The following is a 20672-nucleotide window of genomic DNA, read 5'->3' as shown; positions in this document are numbered from 1 at the left end:
ATTTTAAAAGAAAATGAGATAAGATAAAATATTATAATTATTATAATATTTTATTAAAAAATATTTGTAATTAAATTATTTATTATATTTAATAAAATATTTAAAATATATAATTATTTAATAAATAATTTAATTTTTTAAATAAAATAATATTAAAAAATAATATTTTAAAAGTATTTATTTAGTTTTTATTTCAATTGATCTTATCCGTATAACCATTCATTTATGACACGGGTATGATTGAATTTATTATGTATAAACAAGTTCTTTATATTTTAAATTTAAATTAATATTATTTTTAATCAAATTTATTTTCTGACTAATTAGTGTGTAGAATTAGTTACAGCTAAATTTTTCCATTCAGATATCATGTATGGGAAAAGAAAAGGAGATTAGCATAGCTCGGGCTCTACCAATCCCAATGCCGAACCCGACCCGTATGCGTTCATATTTGGACTGCTGGAAACAAATTGTCACCTTTAACGTTCACGACCACCAGTACCACGGTACCACCACCGGTCTTCTTCCCGAAACTATCCTTTCGCCACGTTTTCACTCTCTCTCTCTCTCCCCAAATCTCTCTCAGATCTAAATGCTCTAGGTTCCAACCCCAGAAAACCCTAAAGTAGAAAGATTGAGTGAATTTGGGATTTGAATTGGAATATGGAGCAGCTGAAGACGATCGGTCGCGAGCTGGCGATGGGGTCTCAAGGCGGCTTCGGTCAGTCGAAGGAGTTCCTGGACCTGGTGAAGTCCATCGGCGAGACTCGATCCAAGGCCGAGGAGGACCGCATCGTCCTTCACGAGATCGAAACCCTCAAGCGCCGTATCGCCGACCCCGACATCCCCAAGCGCAAGATGAAGGAGTACATCATCCGCCTCGTCTATATCGAGATGCTCGGCCACGACGCTTCCTTCGGATACATCCACGCCGTTAAGATGACCCACGATGACAGCCTCCTCCTCAAGCGCACCGGTTACCTGGCCGTCACGCTCTTCCTCAACGAGGACCATGACCTCATCATCCTCATCGTCAACACCATCCAGAAGGACCTGAGGTCCGATAACTATCTCGTTGTGTGCGCGGCGCTGAATGCCGTGTGCAGGCTGATCAACGAGGAGACCATTCCGGCCGTTCTGCCACAGGTAGTGGAGCTACTTGGCCACTCCAAGGAGGCAGTGAGGAAGAAGGCCATTATGGCGCTTCACCGATTCTACCAAAAGTCCCCCTCTTCCGTCTCCCACCTCGTCTCCAATTTTCGCAAGGTGGGTGGGTCGGTCCCCCATTTGAATATTTTATGTTTTACTAGTAGAAAAACCGTAAATCTGATGCAGGTAATGGTTGAGTCTTAATCACGATCTTGGGTTTGGGATTAGTGCTGTCACTGCATCTACATGATTGATTACACAATCTATCTTGATCCTCGACCGATAAGCTGGAGTTGCAAAAATGAGAAAGGATTAATAAGACTACTTCCACAAATTGTATGCAGCTTAAATAAATATAAGTAACAGAACCTGAATGCGAGAGCTGAATTACATTGAGGTGCATGCATGATTTTTTCTTATTTCATTTTTTAACCGTAATAAAGCTATCGATATGATAACATTTCTTGAAAAGCAGTCAGCTTTTCTCCATTGGTTTTGGTTTCAATTTCAGATCTGCATCGATAGGGTTCATTTATATTTGAGCAACTGTATTCGACCTTTTCTCCATTGGTCTGCCTGATGATCAAAATGTTTTCTTATCTTCTGATGTAGATTTTCTTATTTTCTTTTCCAGAGGCTCTGTGATAATGATCCTGGAGTCATGGGTGCAACGCTTTGCCCTCTTTTCGATCTTATAACAATAGATGTTAATTCTTATAAGGATTTAGTTGTCAGCTTTGTAACCATCCTTAAACAAGTCGCAGAACGCAGATTACCAAAGGTTTATGATTATCATCAGATGCCAGCTCCATTTATTCAGGTACCTCTTCCTCCTCTTTCTTTTCTGTCTCTTGCTCTTTTTTGGATAGGTAAGATAATATTTTATTGAAACATACGAAAAGGCATTCCCCATGTACTGGGAATATACAAAAGAGAACACCTAATTACCTCTAGGAACAAGAAAATGATATAATAAAGTCATGAAAGCTAGTTCCATTGAGTACAATAGCAGAAAACTAAAGGCATAAGGCGTGTAAAATGAAATTTCTAAGTTCATCCAAAGGGTGCTCCCTATCTTCAAAACTCCCATCGTTACTCTCAAGCTAAAAACTTCAAACAACAGCCACATGGGGGCCGCCTTGAAGACCTTTTGTAACACCCCTTTACCGTAGGGTAGAGATATTACTAACATACATAGCATAATGCTCGGTAAGGAGACTCAAAATTCTGAAATACCTCTTTTATTGGAAAGCATAAAAAAAAGACATTAAAATTGAACTGAACATAATTGTCTTGAAACTGAATGTAAAGTAAAAAGAACATAAACTAGTCCTACGAATGACTTTTATTCAAATAACATAATAGAAATCTAATTCTTGTGTGAATAACACTTATTCATTTCTAAGTCTTTATAATAGATCTACTCCTGGCCATCTAGCTCTGCGTCATCATAATCACCATTTGTGAGAATTAAACATAAAAGAAAACAGAAAGACAAATAAAAATGAGTCGAATATTCAGTAAGTAGCACATCATACTGTAAACATGACTCTGCTTAGCATAGGCTTAATTTTTGAAGACTTTTCATAACATACATATATCATCGCATATTTACATAGTGTATCTGATCATTATCATCAACATGAGCGGAATCATACATAATCATGGCAAACATGTAACGTGATTGTATAAATGTCTGACTACATGTGCTTCCTAACAATCATACATGGCTTGTTCGTTTTGTCTTTCACTTATTACATATGGTAAACCACTCTTGAGTCCGTGACACCGTATAACTTATCTTGTAGTGAAACACGCTTGAGTCCGTGTTTCACTTAATCTTGCATAACTTGTTATAACAAGGAGTAAAACACGCTTGAATTTGTGATTCACTTAACTTGTATAACTTGTCATAATATGGAGTGAAACACGTTTGAGTCCGTGTTTTACTTAACTTGCTTAACTTGTCATATCATGGAGTGACACACGCTTGAGTTCATGATTCACTTAACTTGCATAACTTGTCAAAACATGGAGTGAAACACGCTTGAGTCCGTGATTCACTTAACTTGCATAACTTGTCATAACATGGAGTGATACACGCTTGAGTCCGTGTTTCACTTAATTTGCATAACTTGTCATAACATAGAGTGAAACATGCTTGGGTCTGTGTTTCCTTAAAACATTTATCTTTCTTAATGCATGAGAATTTATTAAACTTCATGAACTATTCTGGCATGGCATTGCATAACATGGCATGACACAACATGATCTAAACATTTTCTAACCTTCCATGGCATACATGATCTAAGTACTACATGAACATTACATGGCATTTGTGACTTGAATACTATGTGAACATTACATGACATACGTGATCAAGCTACTTTATTACATGGCCTTCTTGACTTAAAATACTATGTGAACATTACATGGAATTCATGTGATTTTTTTTATAATGTTCAATCCATCAAGCTACAAATCATACATACAAAAATAATGTTATAATCCATCAAAGATCGTGAAAGGGATCTAACCTTGACTTGGCTCTCAGCCTAGCGTTGGTAACCATCATATTTTCATACATAACAATAATATTTACAATATGCATACAATTATATGATCATACTATTTACCTATTAGCGTTGTTTCCTGATTTTCAACTTGTAGCACGTTACTTATACGAGGTACTCTACGTTACTAATTTTCTAGATAAACGTGTCGTGGTTCTTTATGTGATTAAATACAAAATTTGGAATTTAACATAGTAGTTGTTTTGTTTCCATTCAAAATTAATGAATACTTGTAATATATAATTAATCATGAAAAAATAACTTAGTAGTATAATTGGGTTTAATATAAATCTGCTAGATAAATAGTGTAAAACTAAATCTGAAATTTCAGGTTTTATCATGTAAAACTATATAAATTAAAATACTGCTAAAGATTTTGAAATACTTAAAACATAATAACCTAATTAACTCCTAAGCATTGTCTAAGTAATACAAAGGATTTCGGCCTACTAATATAAGGTGCTGAAAGGAATAAGGATCGGGCCTAGTACAAGACAAAGCCCATTTGAGAGTTCAGCTCTCACAAGAATACATTTACCAAGCCAAATGGGCCTCAGAGCCCAAGGCCCACTTTAACATCAAAGACAAAATACACAAGTTTGAGAGAAGTTTGTGAGAGGGGAGGTGTCGTGCGATACTCACCGAGACAGGTGGTTGGGTGTGAAGATGGCTCTGGGTGTTTGAGGGTGGCCGGTGACGCAGTAGCGGCTTCTCTGGTCAGGGTGGTGTGACCCAGAGAGGGAGTTAGAGAGATGGAACTGAAAACTCAATTACCGAGAGGGAGGAAGGGTGAGTGCGACGACAGTGGCTTACTTGAGGGAGTCGGTGCAATGGGACTAGGATGGCCGGCAGTTTCTGGCACCGTGGGTGGTGCTTCGATGTCCTAGGGTGATTGGCGATGGTTGGGCAGAGGACTAAGTTATGCGAGAGTGAGTTCTTGCTCTAGGTATTTTGTGTGTTTAATTCAGAGGGCTTCGTGGGATTCTTATAGACAATAGGGAGGGAAGTGGTGTGAGTCCTCAGGAGATATGCTAAGGTTTGAAGTTGGGTATTGGTTTAAATCTAGGAATCTATTCGAACTGGAAACTAAGGAATAACTATGTCGATAAGGAAACTTCCTAATGAAATACAAACCATTTTAATCTGATTAGTTGTCAAATTTTGAAAATAATAAGAATAAAAATAAAAATAGATAAATAATAATTAAAACAATGAAATAAAATAAAAAATAAAAATAAAAGAAACTGATCTTAAGTCCTATTTGGGTTCGTATGTTACACCTTTCTTGCAAGCTAGAAGATCCGTCGTCCTCCTAGGCATCTCCCGAGCTAGTCCGGTTCCACCAAATATCTTGTTCCATAATACCCTTGCCACCTCACAATGCCACAATAGATGATCCACGAATTCACCATTCTTCTTACACATGTAGCATCAATCTGACAATAAGTCCACGCTTCCTCAAATTGTCCATGTTCAAGATTTTCTAAGGGAGGTTGTCCAAACGAAGAAAACCACTTTGGAAGGCACTATTTTTTTTTTTTATATATATATATAGGTGAAGGGTTCGCAATCAAGGAAGATTGAGAAAAGACTTTGGTTTTAGGCTCTAGGGTCTTAGGCTACGTTTGAATGTTGAGATGAGTTGTGTTGAGTTGTGAATAGTAGTATTTTGTGGATCTCATTGAGACGAGTTTAACTTTTTGAGGTTGAGATGAGTTTAACTTTTTAGGTTAAAATGTATGAAGTAGATTGAGATGAATTTAACTTTTTTATGGGAAGTTGAAAAAGTAGTGAATCCCATCAATGATTGGTTTAAGATGAGTGAGTTTGGTTCAACAACCAAACACAACCTTAGATAACTTTGGAAGGCACCTTACTCCTTCAAATACACTTCCAAGGCAAAGAGAGATGACTCTGAGTTATCAAAACCTTGTACAATGATCGAACAGTGAACTTCTTACTCCCAGTAAGCTTCCAAGCATCCTATCCTCCTCAAAACTACCAATGCTCGCAATTTATAATAAGCTGGAAAACTCAGAAATATCTCCAATTTCCCAATCCTGGGCAACTCTAATAATGAACATTGCACTGATCAATGTCATTAGAGCCGTCCAAAAGATCCAACACTAAAGCCTCCAGGTCAGAAGCAATTTGATATAGGGAAGGAAACACTGTCTCAAGAGTGTAATTACCACAACAAGTATCATGTGAAAATCTGATGGTAGAACCCTCTCCAACTGCAAAACTGATAAAAAAAAAAAAAAATCCCATAAACCCACGCCATGCACACCCCGCACTTTGTTAGTGTACCAACCCCCCAAGCACTCCCATACTTGAAGTCAATTTCCTGCCTCCACAGTGACTCCCGTTCTTGATGATACTGTCATAACCATTTCCCAAGAAGGGTCTTGTTAAATGTTCTCAAATTGTGCACTCCCAAAACTCCAATAGAAATTGGTGAGCGAACCTAAAATCTAGGGTTATCCCTAAAAATAGGGAAGGTAGTAGAATGGCATTCCTACTCCTAGTAAAATTGATTTTCCCTTTGATGAGCCTTTTAAACAACTCCTAACTTTTCTAGGAAAAAGCTGGCAGCATAATTTTAAGAAAATGTCCCCTAAATTTAGGCTTTATCCTATCAAGGGATCACAGATCTGATTCGTCATGAGACATCCTTATCCAACAAGGATATCTAGTTTCTTGGATTTTATTGGCTTTCTATTAGAACTTGGATTGAACCTTGTTATACCTTAATTAATTATAGACACAAAACAACTGTTTTGATACTTCCTTAAAGCCCATAAAATAGACCTACGATGATGTTCATGATCATGATGTTGATGATGATCATGACGAACATAATTATGATGTTCCCATTTACCCTTTAATGAAGTATTGGTTTTGACATTTCCTTTCCACCCCCTCACTTTTGTGTAACAACCTAAGAAAAGTACTAGCCTCGTTTGCATTATAACCCCATAAGACTTGTCAATTTGAAACTTCCCTAGAATTACTTATGAAGCCGACTTTCGCCTAGTATTTAGCACCTGTGACTACTTTTTTTTTTTTTTTTTTTTTTTTTGTGATAAGTGAAAGTAAAATATTATTGATAGGAAAAGGCATAGCCCAACTGCACAGGGAGTATACATTGAATATGCCTAATTACCACTAAGAACTAGTGAGAGATACAAGCAAATCATGAAAATTGTCCCCATTACAAGTAATGGCCGAAGCCCAAGAGAGTAAACTATTGTAAAAAACTCTCTTCAACTCATCCAAAGAACATTCCATGTCTTCAAAGCACTTCACATTTCTCTCCATCCACAAACACCACATAATACAACGAGGGATCATTCTCCACCCAGCAACAATGTGGACATTTCCTCTAATACCTGTCCAACACTTAAAAATATCCATAACTCTTCCAGGCATAACCCATGCTACCCTGGTCCGATTATGGATCTCATTCCATAAACACCAGGCCACTTCGCAATGTAACAAAAGATGATCTACTGATTTCTTGCACACAAAACACCAATCCATAATGATAAGACCACGTTTCCTCAAATTATTAGCGGTGAGAATTCTCCCAAGAGATGCAGTCCATATAAAGAAAGCAATTTTAAGAGGTACCTTGCAATTTCAAATTGCCTTCCAAGGAAAACAATGATCATTAGAGAATCCCGAGAGGGTCTTATAGAAGGAACGCACCGAGAACTTTTTATTGCCACCAGGATCCAAATCATCCTATCCTCCAACACATTGCCAAACAACATAGCATACAACGAGTCAAAAAAATCATCAAACATATCCAATTCCCAATCATGAGCTGCACTCGAAAAACTAACATTCCAATGGACGGAAAACACCAATAAATCAGCCACAACAGCCTCTTTGTCACTAGAAATCTGGTAGAGCATGGGAAAAACCTGCTTAAGAACCCTTTCACCACACCAGAGTGACACCATGACCCTCCCTTTCCAGAGTGAATAATTTTCCACAACCCCATACCATATGTCCCCCTAACATCATTAGAACACCAAAACCCCCTAATACTTCCGTATTTTGAATCTATGACTTCTCTCCACCCCCCCCCCCCCTCCTTCTCTCCGATGATATCTCCACAACCATTTCCCCAAAAGTGCTTTGTTGAAGACCCTCAAATTATGCACCTTAAACCACAACAAGATATTGGTGAACAAACTTTATCCGAACCAACAAAATGAAACTTAGTTTCCACCCCAATACCTCCCCCAAAGAAAACTACCTTTACCCTATACACTATGTGGGTTATTCATATTGCCATCAGGTGTAATGAACTCCCCTCTTAAATTCTTATGTCTTCGTCTGGGCCTTGTCATGCAATGCTCCATTTTAACATGGCTGGCCTTACTAGGTGGCTCTAATGCTATTTGTAACAACCTAGAGAAAGTGCGAGTCATATCTACACTTAACCCCCAAATAGATTAGTCATTTTGAAGCTTCCCTAGAATGACTTAAAAAAGTCTAGTTTATTGAAATAAATAGCTAATGTGGGACTTAGTGGCTATGACGACATTGATAACCTTCACCCTCTTGTGGGTTATTCATATTTCAAAGTGTGGGAGGGATTGAGGTCTTACATTTTAACTTCTCTTTTCAACTTTATTCTTCCACTTTACTCTTAAGTTGACATATGGGTAACTCGGCCATCATAATTTAATCATGCAGATCAGGTTGCTTAAGATTCTGGCATTGCTGGGAGGTGGCGACAAGCAAGCAAGTGAAAAGATGTATACTGTTGTTAGTGACATATTCAGAAAATGTGACTCAAGTAATATTGGAAATGCTGTCCTTTATGAGTGCATATGCTGTGTCTCGTCTATATATCCCAATCCTAAATTATTAGAAGCTGCGGCAGAAGTTATTTCCAAATTTTTGAAGGTATTTTTGCACCTTTAAGTTTGCAGATTATTCACACCTCTTATCACTTTAACTTTCATCTGGAATTTTTCAAGTAATTATAATGTGATCTTGTGACCAGAGTGACAGCCACAATTTGAAGTATATGGGTATTGATGCCCTTGGTCGATTGATAAAGATAAGTCCTGATATAGCTGAACAACACCAACTCGCTGTGATTGATTGCTTAGAGGTGAGAGAGGTTTTGCTATTTTTTTATATATAAGTGAGAGATTTTGCTATTAAATATTGAAGCAGATTTTTTCCCCTGTATTTTATTTCATTATTGACAAAAGTTGGAGCTGTGGCTCCTGCCACATTAGCCGGGTGGGGGGGGGGGGGGGGGGGGGATTTCTTTCTTCCTTTTTTTTCCGAACTTTTAAATTTTTTCCTTCTTCTTTGAAATGGGTTTTAGCTGGAGGAGTGGATAGGTGTAGGACATGAGGAGGAATATTCATATTGCTTCCTATTCATTTGTGCATGTGTTTCTATGGATTGGATGCATGATTTCTTACTATTCTTTTTGCACACTACATATCTCTTATATTAATCATGTTTTTCCTTTATTATATTAAAGGAGGTTGGATGTGTATTATGCAGGACCCAGATGATACTCTAAAGAGAAAAACTTTTGAACTATTGTATAAAATGACCAAGTCCTCCAATGTTGATGTCATTGTGGACCGAATGATTGACTACATGATAAGCATTAATGATAGTCATTACAAAACCTATATAGCATCTCGATGCGTTGAGCTTGCCGAGCAATTTGCACCCAGTAACCATTGGTTTATCCAGGTAATTATGATGATGCATATTGCTTTTTATAATGTTTCTGTATGTATAAATATATTTTTTTGATAAATATATGTGTGTATATATTTTATTTGATGTATACCCTACAGACCATGAATAAAGTATTTGAGCATGCGGGAGACCTGGTGAATGTTAAAGTGGCACACAACTTGATGCGGTTGATTGCAGAGGGGTTTGGGGAGGATGATGATGCTGCAGATAGCCAGCTGAGATCATCTGCTGTATGTTATTTTGATCTACACTTTTATCATTTAGTACATGTATACATACAAACATGTATATAAGTATAAATAAATGGATCTATATAACTTGTGTGTGTGCGTGCTAATACTTCTGGTCATTACATTGTGCGAGTTTCTAGTTACTTAAGATTCAGTATCTAAGTACTCAGTTTTAAAAATAAGACTCATGTAGATGAGCTACTTATGAATAGGAAAATTCTGGATGACTTATCTATGTAAAATATCTAGATAAGCTAATTTTTGTCTTCTTATATTGTGTTCTCTTGTGTAATTTATGAATGAGAATTTCCTGGATGCAAGTAGAAAGGCTACCTTGTTGTTTTGTCAGGGTGCATAATCTACTAGCTGATATAGGTAACAATTTAATAATTTAAAGTTATATAGTTCATAACCTTTCTCTTTGAACTTATTTGTGTGCCAAGTCCTTTAGTAATTCGATGGTTTTTCTACAGCATATATAACTTTATTTGAGCAACGCCGTGTTCTCTTGATGAGCATGCCATGTCATCATATATGTAAGGATCAATCTTCTAAAAACTATTCAATTATCTTTTCTTGAGATGATGAGATAGAAAAAGAAGGGAAGGAGACCCTATCGAGAAGATGGAAGAGAGAAGAAAGAAGAGATGTGAGAGGCAATGCAAGAGGAATAGAGGTCGAGACAGAGATTTTAAGGAGAGGTTTTCTTTATCGGTAATTTAAGGAGATAGATATTAGGAGCAGAAGAGACAGGGCATAGAACTCTGATGAGAAGAGGAATAAGAGGGAGAGAATGAAGAAGCAAAAGCTCTTCCAATGGTCATAATTTATCCATCCCTGATTGAATACCGAACTGATGTATCCTGAAATGATGTGTGACATAGAAAGATATAACTAACCTTTGATGGCCTAATTTCTTTGTTATAACAGAAAGCATATATAGACATTTAATTCTTTTAGTGCCCTTATTTTATATGATTCACCTGATTGTTCATTACAGTTTTGCACTATCACATGGTGTACATCCTCTTTGTAGAGTATGGAGTATTATCCATTACCTTCACGTCAATTGATTACAGTTAGAGAAGGTTTAGGCAAAGCAAGTTCTTACTTCTTTGTACTTATAAAAAATTCTTACTTCTTTTTCATTTTTCACTAAGGCTGTATTTGTTTCTATGTAAAATGATTTTTATAAGTAGTTTTGATTGTAATGGGGATAGTTTTCATAATTTGCCTGTTTCTCTTTCTAGTGCCTTGTGTTAGCTAGTTGTATTCCGTGTATACTAGCTATGTACTTGGGCTACGCCTACTGTATTCTATTAATAAAATTTTACTCTTACCTATAAAAAAGAGTTTATTTGAGTTCTTAAGCACGTGACAACTACAATCGTTCATAAGTAGCTTCATCTATGTAGTGCAAAACATTTTTTAGTTTCTTCGTATCTCTTATTTATGAAAATTTTGGGGTGCAGGTAGAGTCATATTTGCGCATTATTGGGGAGCCAAAGCTTCCGTCTCTATTTCTTCAAGTACATACTATCTTACTTTGGTTTCCTTTTTATTTGTTCACCCTCCATACAGATGTTGCTGTAAGAATTCTATTTTTATCAGCATAATCTTTAATTCTGATTACAGGTCATTTGTTGGGTTTTGGGGAGTATGGAACAGCTGATGGGAAGTATTCTGCTTCTTATATTACAGGGAAATTGTGTGATGTGGCAGAGGCATATTCAGATGATGAAAATGTAAAGGTACCCCACAGTTCATTCTGGACGGGGATATTTAAGTTGCTATTGGCTGGCCTATTTTTACTGTATAAGTACTTTTCATAGTAATTAAGGTTATGTTTAGTTTCACTTAGAAAGCACTTTTTTTTTTCTTGATTATGCAAATAAATAAACAGTTATTTGACTCGAGCAAAGTTTGACAATGTAGTAAAAGCCTTTTATTAAGAAATGGAATTTTTATTTTTAGGAAAACAAAATGTATCTTTTGATGAACAGGAGATTTTAAGCTAAAGTCATCCATTCGTTTCATTATTATCTTTGCCCCTATCTTTGTTGTCAATGTCACACTACCGCAAGTTGGAGAACTTTTGACCCTATCCCAACACCACCACTACCATCACCATCAGAGACTATGTAACATCCCAGTCCCACATTAGGAATATGAATAATAAGTTATAAGGGTAGTCATGGATGCTAAGTTCCACATTGGTTACTTATTAGGTGAAACTGAGCTTTATAAGTGATTCTAAGGAAGCTTTAAATTGACTAGTTTTTTCGGGGTTATGGTACATGTGTCTTGGGCTTTCTTTGGGTGGGGTTATGGTACGTGTCTTGGGCTTTCTTTTGGTAGTTATGTTCTACCACCATCATTGTCAATTGGAATCACCATCAATGCCATTTTACCATGTCATTGCCTCTCCATAAGTAGCATAACCATATTGTTGATGCCACCCCGCAAACAATTCATCATCCCGAAACTGAACCTATAAAATTGTGTTATGTCATTTTCCTAGATATTGCAACATCAACATCTTCTGTATAATGAAGTTTGGATTTATAGATATCACAATTTTGGCAAGTTTAGAATAAATCTGGTTGCTTTTGGATCTGTTTGGGCATGTTCGTAAGTAGAACATCAAAACTGGTTATCTTATTTTCAGGATATATCCAAACCACTCATTTCTTTACTATCGCACCTCAAAATACTGAATGTTGCTATGTTCCATAGGTACTTTGTGGAAGTGATTGTGATCAAGTAGAGTAGTTTTAATGCTGGGTATAAGTTTATGAAGCAATTTTAGAAGGAAAGTGACTGGTCCATTTCCAAGCACATTGTATTTTTTTAATTAGAGAACTTTGGCCTTTAAGATTCTACATCTTTTATTCAAATGGACAATAATTTTTTGCTTCTTTTCAAGGCATATGCAGTTACAGCATTTATGAAAATTTATGCATCTGAGATATCAGCCGGGAGAAAAGCGGATATGTTGCATGAGGTATGTTTTTGACCAGTTAAGCTTAAAGTCAAAGTCTCTTCTCCATCTTAATTGATATATGTGCTTTTAGTGCTTAGTACTTTTGCTAGCATCTGAATATAGCCTTTTAGATTATGTCTGGCTTATATAAAGATGATCATCTTGTACCCACCCGTGGTTAGCCCAAGTGGTAAGGGCGAACTTGTGTGCATGTGCCCCATGTTACAGGTTCGATTCCCCTAGGATCAAACTGCGATTTAAGTGGGAGGCCATGACAGTGGGTTGCTGTGCTAGTCTCCCCTGGGGTTTAGGCTTCATAGATGAGTCCTAAAGGCACTGCCGTGGGGGTGGTTCCCCCATCATCAAAAAAAAAAAAAAAAAAAAGATGATCGTCTTGTATTTTTTACTGATCCTCTTCCTCCTTTGATGGAGGGGACTGATGCAAACATCAATAAAAGGCTAAGCCAGCTGACAAAAGTGAGCCTTGAGCAATAGAAGAATTGTGTAGTCAAAAGGAGTGTCAATTTAGTAATATATGTGAAGCCTTTTTGTTTTTTGAACTCATTTTAGTTCTCTAACCAATGAATTCATAAAGGTTATTGAATTTTAGAAGTCTATAAATTATTACTTTTGATGACCAAGGTTACTTTGACACACTATATAAAGATCTCTTGGCCCCTCTCTCCACTCAACAAATTTTGTGAGATTTTCCATGACTAACATGAAATCAAAGGAGAGAGCAAGGGGAGAGAAGATCAAGAGAACTCCCAATCCTCGAAGTAATGATCATTCCTTTCCCTCCAAATGCACCATAGTAAGCAAATAGGTTTTTTACTTATAAAAGAAAAAATAAGCAAATAGGTGGTCATTGACAGTTATATTATTGGTTGATCATTGTGAAACAACAATTTGTGCTGTTTGCTTTTTTCCTTGTGTTGTTTGTTTTTACCTTTGTTTTGGTAAAAACAAACGTAGGTGAACAACCCAAGGTGCTCAACCAAATTTTGGAGACCAGGGTGCTAACACTATGGGTGAAAAACTGACCTTTCGGTTTGGTTTTGGTCCCAAACTGAAACTGAATCGACACCCATAAAGATACATGGAAACCAACTGACCTATGAACCAGCTGGAACCAACATTGACAGTCTACAGTTGGTTTGTTTGGGGCCTCAAGAGCTTAATTCTTCTTTAAGACCTTATTTATGTGGGCCATAGCTATGGATTTTAAAGGTCCCAATTTCCATAACTTCCTTGTATCTATTTCTAGTTCCTAACTAGGTGCATTTTCCTGTATACTTCCTGACTTGGGCTATGCTTATTTAAGTATCAATAAAAATTCTTTTACTTATAATAAAAATATTATTACTATTAATTTTAACCGATCAAAAAAATATTACTATCAATTTTAACTGATAAAAGAAAATATATAACTATTAATCTAAAAGAAAAAAAAAAAAAATTTATAAAACCCTTACATTGAGCTTGAGAATCTGAGATGGCTTGAGCCTTGAGGTTTCCAAATTGGAAAAAACCTAGTGTGTGAGAGTGACATTTTCGTGAGGCTTCAGACCTTGAGAACCACTGCAATGAGTACCAGTTGAGAATCAAAATAAAATTCAAAAGGAGAATGGCAAGATGATTTTTTTTTTGGGGGGGTGGTTGAGTGCGTTTACTTTGAAGGCTTGATGGAATGGTCCCAAATGAAGATTTCAGGGAGTTTGAATAGTGAGATGATTTGAGGTTGAGCTCACAAAAGACGGTGGTAATGAACTCTGCACATTTTCCACTTTGAGTGGTGAACAGTGTCGGCTGAGGCCTGAGAGAGATGCTGAAGGTGTGAAGTGAACAGTGCATAAGCAAATGAAGAAGTTTCCCATGGGCTTTTCTTCAACCCACACTAGCATATGCCATTGAAAATGGCGCCGTTTATATCTCTTAGACCTCGTTTGTTTTCGCAGATGAAATAAGATGAGTTGAGATTAAAGTTAAAAGTTGAATAAAATATTGTTAGAATATATTTTTTAATATTATTTTTGTCTTGGGATTTGAAAAGTTGAATTGTTTATTTTATTTTGTGTAGGAATTTGAGAAAGTTAGATGAGATGAGATGAGTTGAGAGGAGTTATGAAAACAAACGAGGCCTTAGTTAAAAACAGCACCAAATTGAAAATGAGGCAAAGTGACAACTTTGGTTGTTTGGGTGTCAAATTGAAAAAAGAGTGGCAGCTTGAAGGGGAATAGGTAATTTTCCCTAATAGAAGGTAACTCTCAAATCTAATTATTATTTTTTGTTTGGAGACAGCTTGTGGGAAGATTCTAGCTGTGGAAACCTAAGGAAGCGTTACATTTTAGTTGTGTTGTATGTTCAAAAGAGTGGGGGAAACGGTCACTCACCTTTTGCTTAACTGTGAGATGGCTAGTGTTTTGTGGATATATTCAGCCTGCCACCCTAAAACAGGTCAATGCTCAACTGATGGCATGCTAGAAAGGAACCTTCAATAATGAAGATGAATCACTGTTGTTTGATGTAGTGCATTTGGAGCGAAATAAATGATCAGAGTTTTAAGGACTGAGAGAACGGTGGACACTTTCAAGGCTTTCTTCCTTAATTCCCTTTATTTATGGATGAATGTTCAGTTTTGTTCCTATTTATAGTTTTCAGAACTTTCTTATTTCTCTCTCTCTCTCTCTCTCTCTCTCTTGTTGTTTAGGTTATCTCCTGTATATTTCTTGTTTATTATGCCACTTACTTCGCACCCTCAAATCTCCTCTTAAGATATTGCGTTGCTTAGTGATCTCTCTCTCTCTCTCTCTCTCTCTCTCTCGCACACACACACTCACTCATATATATATATAGCTTTTATAACATTGCACTTCTATGAAATATTGTTGTTAGTCGCACATTGTAAATCTTAGTTTTCCTACTGAATTCCACTTTATTTCTATTTCATTGTATTTTCAAACATTAATAAAATCTATGTTTTTATGTTCTGATACTTTTTAGACTTTTTGTACTGATAACTCTGTGATCTTGATTCAGTGTCAATCCTTGGTTGAAGAATTATCAGCTTCCCACTCAACAGATTTGCAGCAACGGGCATATGAATTGCAAGCAGTCATTAGCTTAGATGCACATACTGTCGAGAATATTTTGCCGTCAGATGCAAGTTGTGAAGACATAGAGGTAATTGTCGTATCGTATTAGTTTCAAATCTCATGCAAAGGCCCTCACCTTTTTAAAATCCATCTTCCTATTAGTCTTAAAAAGACATTCTAAGCCTGCCTACCCTTATGCATGTTTTGATCTAGAGTTGTTTGCTCTGATTATAAATTTGCAGTTTTTTAGATTCCATTTTTTTCTTTTTTAATGAGTTCTCGTTTAATATCCCTTTGACTGTGTGCATTCAGTTTGTTTTGGTTTAGTTTTGTGCCATGTTTCAGATGTTATGATATAATGTTGTAAGCTACTAACATTGAACCATTGAGGATTTACATCCTGTGTTGGAAGTATCTTGTCCTTTTTGGTTATCATGTACTTGAGCTTCCATGATTTAGTTCACTTTCGTACTGCTTGATACTGGAGCTCAGATTCAGTGAGATTGGGACTGAAGCAGGTGTTAGTATTATATAATTATGTATCTGTCTATAGCAGATATTCTGGAGCTTCTTTGGAGTATATTTTTTTTCTTGAACTGTTTCATTTCTTGCACTTAAGAAGATTATAGACTTAATTTTTTGCATTACTATAGTTTTTTCTTCTCATTTATGGGAGGATTTAAGATTAAACTTAGAAATTACACATCAATCTTAGTTCGAGAAGGTTTGAAAATATTCAGTTAAGGCTAAGGGAGTATGATGAGGACTTACATAGCGACTCAGGATGTTGCTTTCTTTTAATTGGTGTCCCTCTATGAAGCTGAAAGGGTGTCACTTGACTGCAAGGCTTCGTGGTTTAGATTAAGAAAACTCAGAATCAGTTTATGCTTCTGTTCATAGTTACTCCACAGTCTGTACACTTTCTAAGTGAAATAATCCATCTATTTTGCTGGTGAGTTCTGCCAAGCATGTTAAGTATTGGTAATTGGTATCCGTCTGTGGTATGGTTGTATGTCAGATCAAATTGAAATTTTACTTCTGTATGCTTTATTAGAGTTTGGCTTTTCTTGCACTTAGGTCTTTTGTTTTTTTATAAAATCAACTGATTTTTAAAGTTTTCACAACTAAATCCTTTCTTAGTATGCTCAAAAACCTCCTCTCTGGATGGGGTATACGTTTGATATGGTTGGAAGTGACTTGAAAGTGTGTTTTATAGACTTGTCTGTTGTTTCTCCTCCAAATTATATTTTTATGTTATTACCTATCAAAAAAAGTATACTTCTATGTTTGTGCGTGCTAGTGTTATCACATGCATGCTCATGCCTTTGCAGCGGGGTGATGCATGTGCCTGCATGGGGCAGTGCATCCAAGTATCTTTATGTAGCATCTTGGACTGTTTTGGCTTTGTAATATTTGCCACTTCATCAATCCGTTTTAATATTCTTCACATTATCTAATCCCCGGATCTGAACATCTCTAATTCTCCTTGCAGGTTGACAAAAGAATGTCGTTACTTGACAATTATGTCCAACAGTCACTGGAAAATGGTGCTCAGCCCTACATCTCTGAGAGTGAGCGCTCCGGTCTGTCAAATATCAGCAACTTCAGAAGCCAAGACCAGCATGAAGCTTCGATGCATGGTCTTAGGTTCGAGGCATATGAGCTTCCAAAGCCCCCGGTGCCACCCAGAATACATGCAGCTTCACTCGAGCCCTCAACTGAACTTGTTCCAGTATCTGAGCCATTTTATTCTAGGGACACCCACCAGGTTGCGACTGCTCCATCCATATCAGATATGGGGTCATCAGAACTGAAGCTACGACTTGATGGTGTTCAGAAAAAGTGGGGTAGACCGGTATACTCTTCTTCACCATCTACCTCAAATTCTACTACCCATAATACAGTGAATGGCGTCACTCAAGTAGATGGTGCAGTCAATGTAAATTCAAAAACACGCAGTACTCGTGATTCAAGGAAACCACAAGTTGAAATTTCTCCAGAAAAGCAGAAGCTTGCAGCTTCATTGTTTGGGGGATCCTCTCAAATTGATAAGAGGGCTACTTCAGCTAACCATAAGATCACTAAGGCAGGTATCCATGCTGCAGAGAAAGCTCAGGCACCAAAGGCAGCAGTTGTATCAGTGGAGAAGACAAATCATCAACCTTCACCGGACTTGCTTGACTTGGGTGAACCTACTGTTGCAAGTACAACTCCATCTGTCGATCCCTTCAAGCAGTTAGAAGGGCTTCTTGATCCAACCCAAATTAGTGCGACAGCAAATCATGGTGCAGTTGGTGCTACTGAATCACCTGATATTATTGCACTATATGGAAATGCGTCTGCTAGTGGGCAGAGCAGCAGTCCTGAGATTTCTCTTACAACCAACAGGGATGATGTCAATTTCACTGTTGGGTTATTAGATGCTACTGTCAGCACTGCACATGCTGGAACTACACTTCCAACACAATTTCCAAAGGGTCTGAATCCGAGAGATTCCTTGGAGAAAGACGCACTTGTGAGGCACATGGGTGTGACCCCATCAAGTCAAAATCCCAACTTGTTCAGAGACTTGCTTAGCTAAATTGTTCAGACAGCAACTTTTTAATTCAGGATACTCGAATATTGATTGCTTAATACATGAATTTGGTTTTGCAGAGCAACTTGCTGTTTAGTTGGCGATATTCAATGATACAATTAGTGAAACATGCAAGAGACTGAGATTGGAGTTCAGCCTCCAGAATTAAAACCAACCAGGTACAGATTTGTATTTGTTGCAGGGCAACCGTAGCTTTGGGTAGTAGGAGTAGAGCCATAGTTAGGATTGGGGTTTTCCCTTTGAGCAAGTCAAGTTTGTAGCATTTTCCTGAGAAATGCTCGTCGCAGCTGTCTGGATTAATGATTATTGAGCACTGCGGAGTCGAAATGCAGTTTTCTGTTCATGTTTGTATCGTTTTGGTCCGCGTGGCATTTGAGTCATCTTGTACTAATAATAACGCTGTATAAGTGAGTTTTTATTTTTTATTTTTTATTTTTGATGTTTATACCCATGAGCTTGTTACATATTTCCTTGAAGTACATTTGCATCTTCATCTTGAGAAACCTCATGTTTGAATGTGACATTCAAGATTGAATGGTGTAATGGCGTAATATAATACTGCGGGTGGGTTGAGATCTGCAACATCCATATCAGTGTTTGCTTACTCTTTTTCTCATTTTTATTTTTTATTTTTTATTTTATTTTTAATTTGGTCCAGAATGTTTAGAAAAATATCTTGTGTTTGGTCCTAGTCTCCTAGGTTTTGCTTCCAACCTTGTACTAAAATGGTTTTCCAATATAAGACGGAATCAACCTATTTTGATTTTCTGCTGTTTTTTGTTCTGTTTTGTTTTGTTTCGAGTAAGAAAGAATAATGGGTCGTAAAATTGAGTAATTTAGATGGCAAATTTTGACAGTCTTAAAAATACTGATACATAATTCTCTAATTCCATCACAAGATATTATGTTATTAGAAATTAATGGTTTTGTGTAAGAATACAAATGTCATTCATATTTCAAAGGGTCATTTCTAACTATTAGCTTTGTAGAATTGTGGTAAGGTCAGCTCATGAGCTACGCAATTTAGGTTGTTCACTAGCGCCCTACCCCATAGGAGTCCTCCAAATATGTATATGTTTCTGTAACACAAGGATTTGCATTAAAATAAAATTAAGAATACAAGAGTAAGCAGCATAAAACAAGAACAAATGTCTATGCTAAGGGGGGACAACTAAATGCAATTTAAAGCTGCAATAAAAAAATGATCACTTCAGTCTACTATTTTGGTATTGATGATTGAAATATTCACATTCTCTTCTTCGAGATACTCGATATTTTAAATTAAGGAAAACAGTGTTGGCTCGTGTGGTTGTGTTCACGCGTGTGGTTGGTAGAAACTGTAGTATGCTGTGGCATGTGAGAGATATGTAAGAGCATTCGCAATGGCTAGGCCATTGCCAAATCTAAAATTTAACTAGAATCTTAACTTTTAGCTATAGTATCAATTTTTTACTAAATGAGTCTACATTAGACTAGCTATCTTAAAGTTAAAATAATAATATAATATTATATTTTGTATTTTTTTTTATTTTATTTTTTTGTATTTTAAATACAATTCATATATTTCCTAGATCTTCATGCTTTGTAGAAATAATGTGTCTACTCTATCAATATTCGCAATCAGTAGAATAAAGAAAAAAATTTACTAGTGCACAATCAGTAGAATAAAGAAAAAAATTTACTAGTGCATGTCATGCATGTTTTACTATTCAAAGAGAGAGAGAAGTGATGAAATAATAAAATATTACTTTCTATTGTGAATAGTAACTAGCCATGTTTGGAGAGGACTTAAGATTTATTATAGCTCAAGTCTTAAGCTTTGGACTATTGACTAGTCCAATGTGGAGGCGTTTTCTCACATCTAACTAAAGTTTGGACTTGCATAGTAGCTAGCCATGTTTGGAGAGGATTTAAGATTTATTGTAGCTCAAGTTTTAAGTTTTGGACTATTGGCTAGTCCAATGTGGAGGCATTTTCTCACGTCTAGCTAAAGTTTGGACTTGCATTAGCATTTGACTAGTTCATTACCAATGCTCTAACGGTCTTTTAGTGGCACTTTTACCTAGGTTTTCAAGATGGACAGTGGATGGTGGGGCGTGTTTCAATTTCGGGTTTCGGACCGGACCCCTTCTACACCCCTAGATCTGAAACATGAAATTTGTGTGTATCTGGGCGATTATCCGGTGTTTGAAAAAAACTAGGATATGGTTTTATGATCCAGATATTCGTATTCAGATCTCCTTTTTTAAAAAAAATTCTTCCTTCCAATTAGACAATTAGTTATGATGTGAAGAGTA

General features: G+C 36.6%; 1 protein-coding gene across 1 annotated transcript; it reads left to right on the top strand.

Moving 5' to 3' along the window:
* Positions 1–394: 394 nt before the first annotated feature.
* On the top strand, positions 395–18951 carry LOC121234290 (AP-4 complex subunit epsilon-like). The gene is given in 12 exon segments (XM_041130178.1): positions 395–1266; positions 1784–1969; positions 8433–8645; positions 8746–8856; positions 9264–9461; positions 9569–9700; positions 11173–11229; positions 11336–11348; positions 11351–11451; positions 12627–12704; positions 15724–15867; positions 17272–18951. Coding segments are annotated over 12 exon segments (2925 nt in total). The 5' UTR covers positions 395–663; the 3' UTR covers positions 18361–18951.
* Positions 18952–20672: the final 1721 nt, after the last annotated feature.

This window comes from Juglans microcarpa x Juglans regia, chromosome 6D (genome assembly GCF_004785595.1).
Source record: "Juglans microcarpa x Juglans regia isolate MS1-56 chromosome 6D, Jm3101_v1.0, whole genome shotgun sequence".
Lineage (NCBI taxonomy): Eukaryota > Viridiplantae > Streptophyta > Magnoliopsida > Fagales > Juglandaceae > Juglans > Juglans microcarpa x Juglans regia.
The sequence above is the reverse complement of the archived record's forward strand: the minus strand, read 5'-3'. Positions and strand labels throughout refer to the sequence as shown.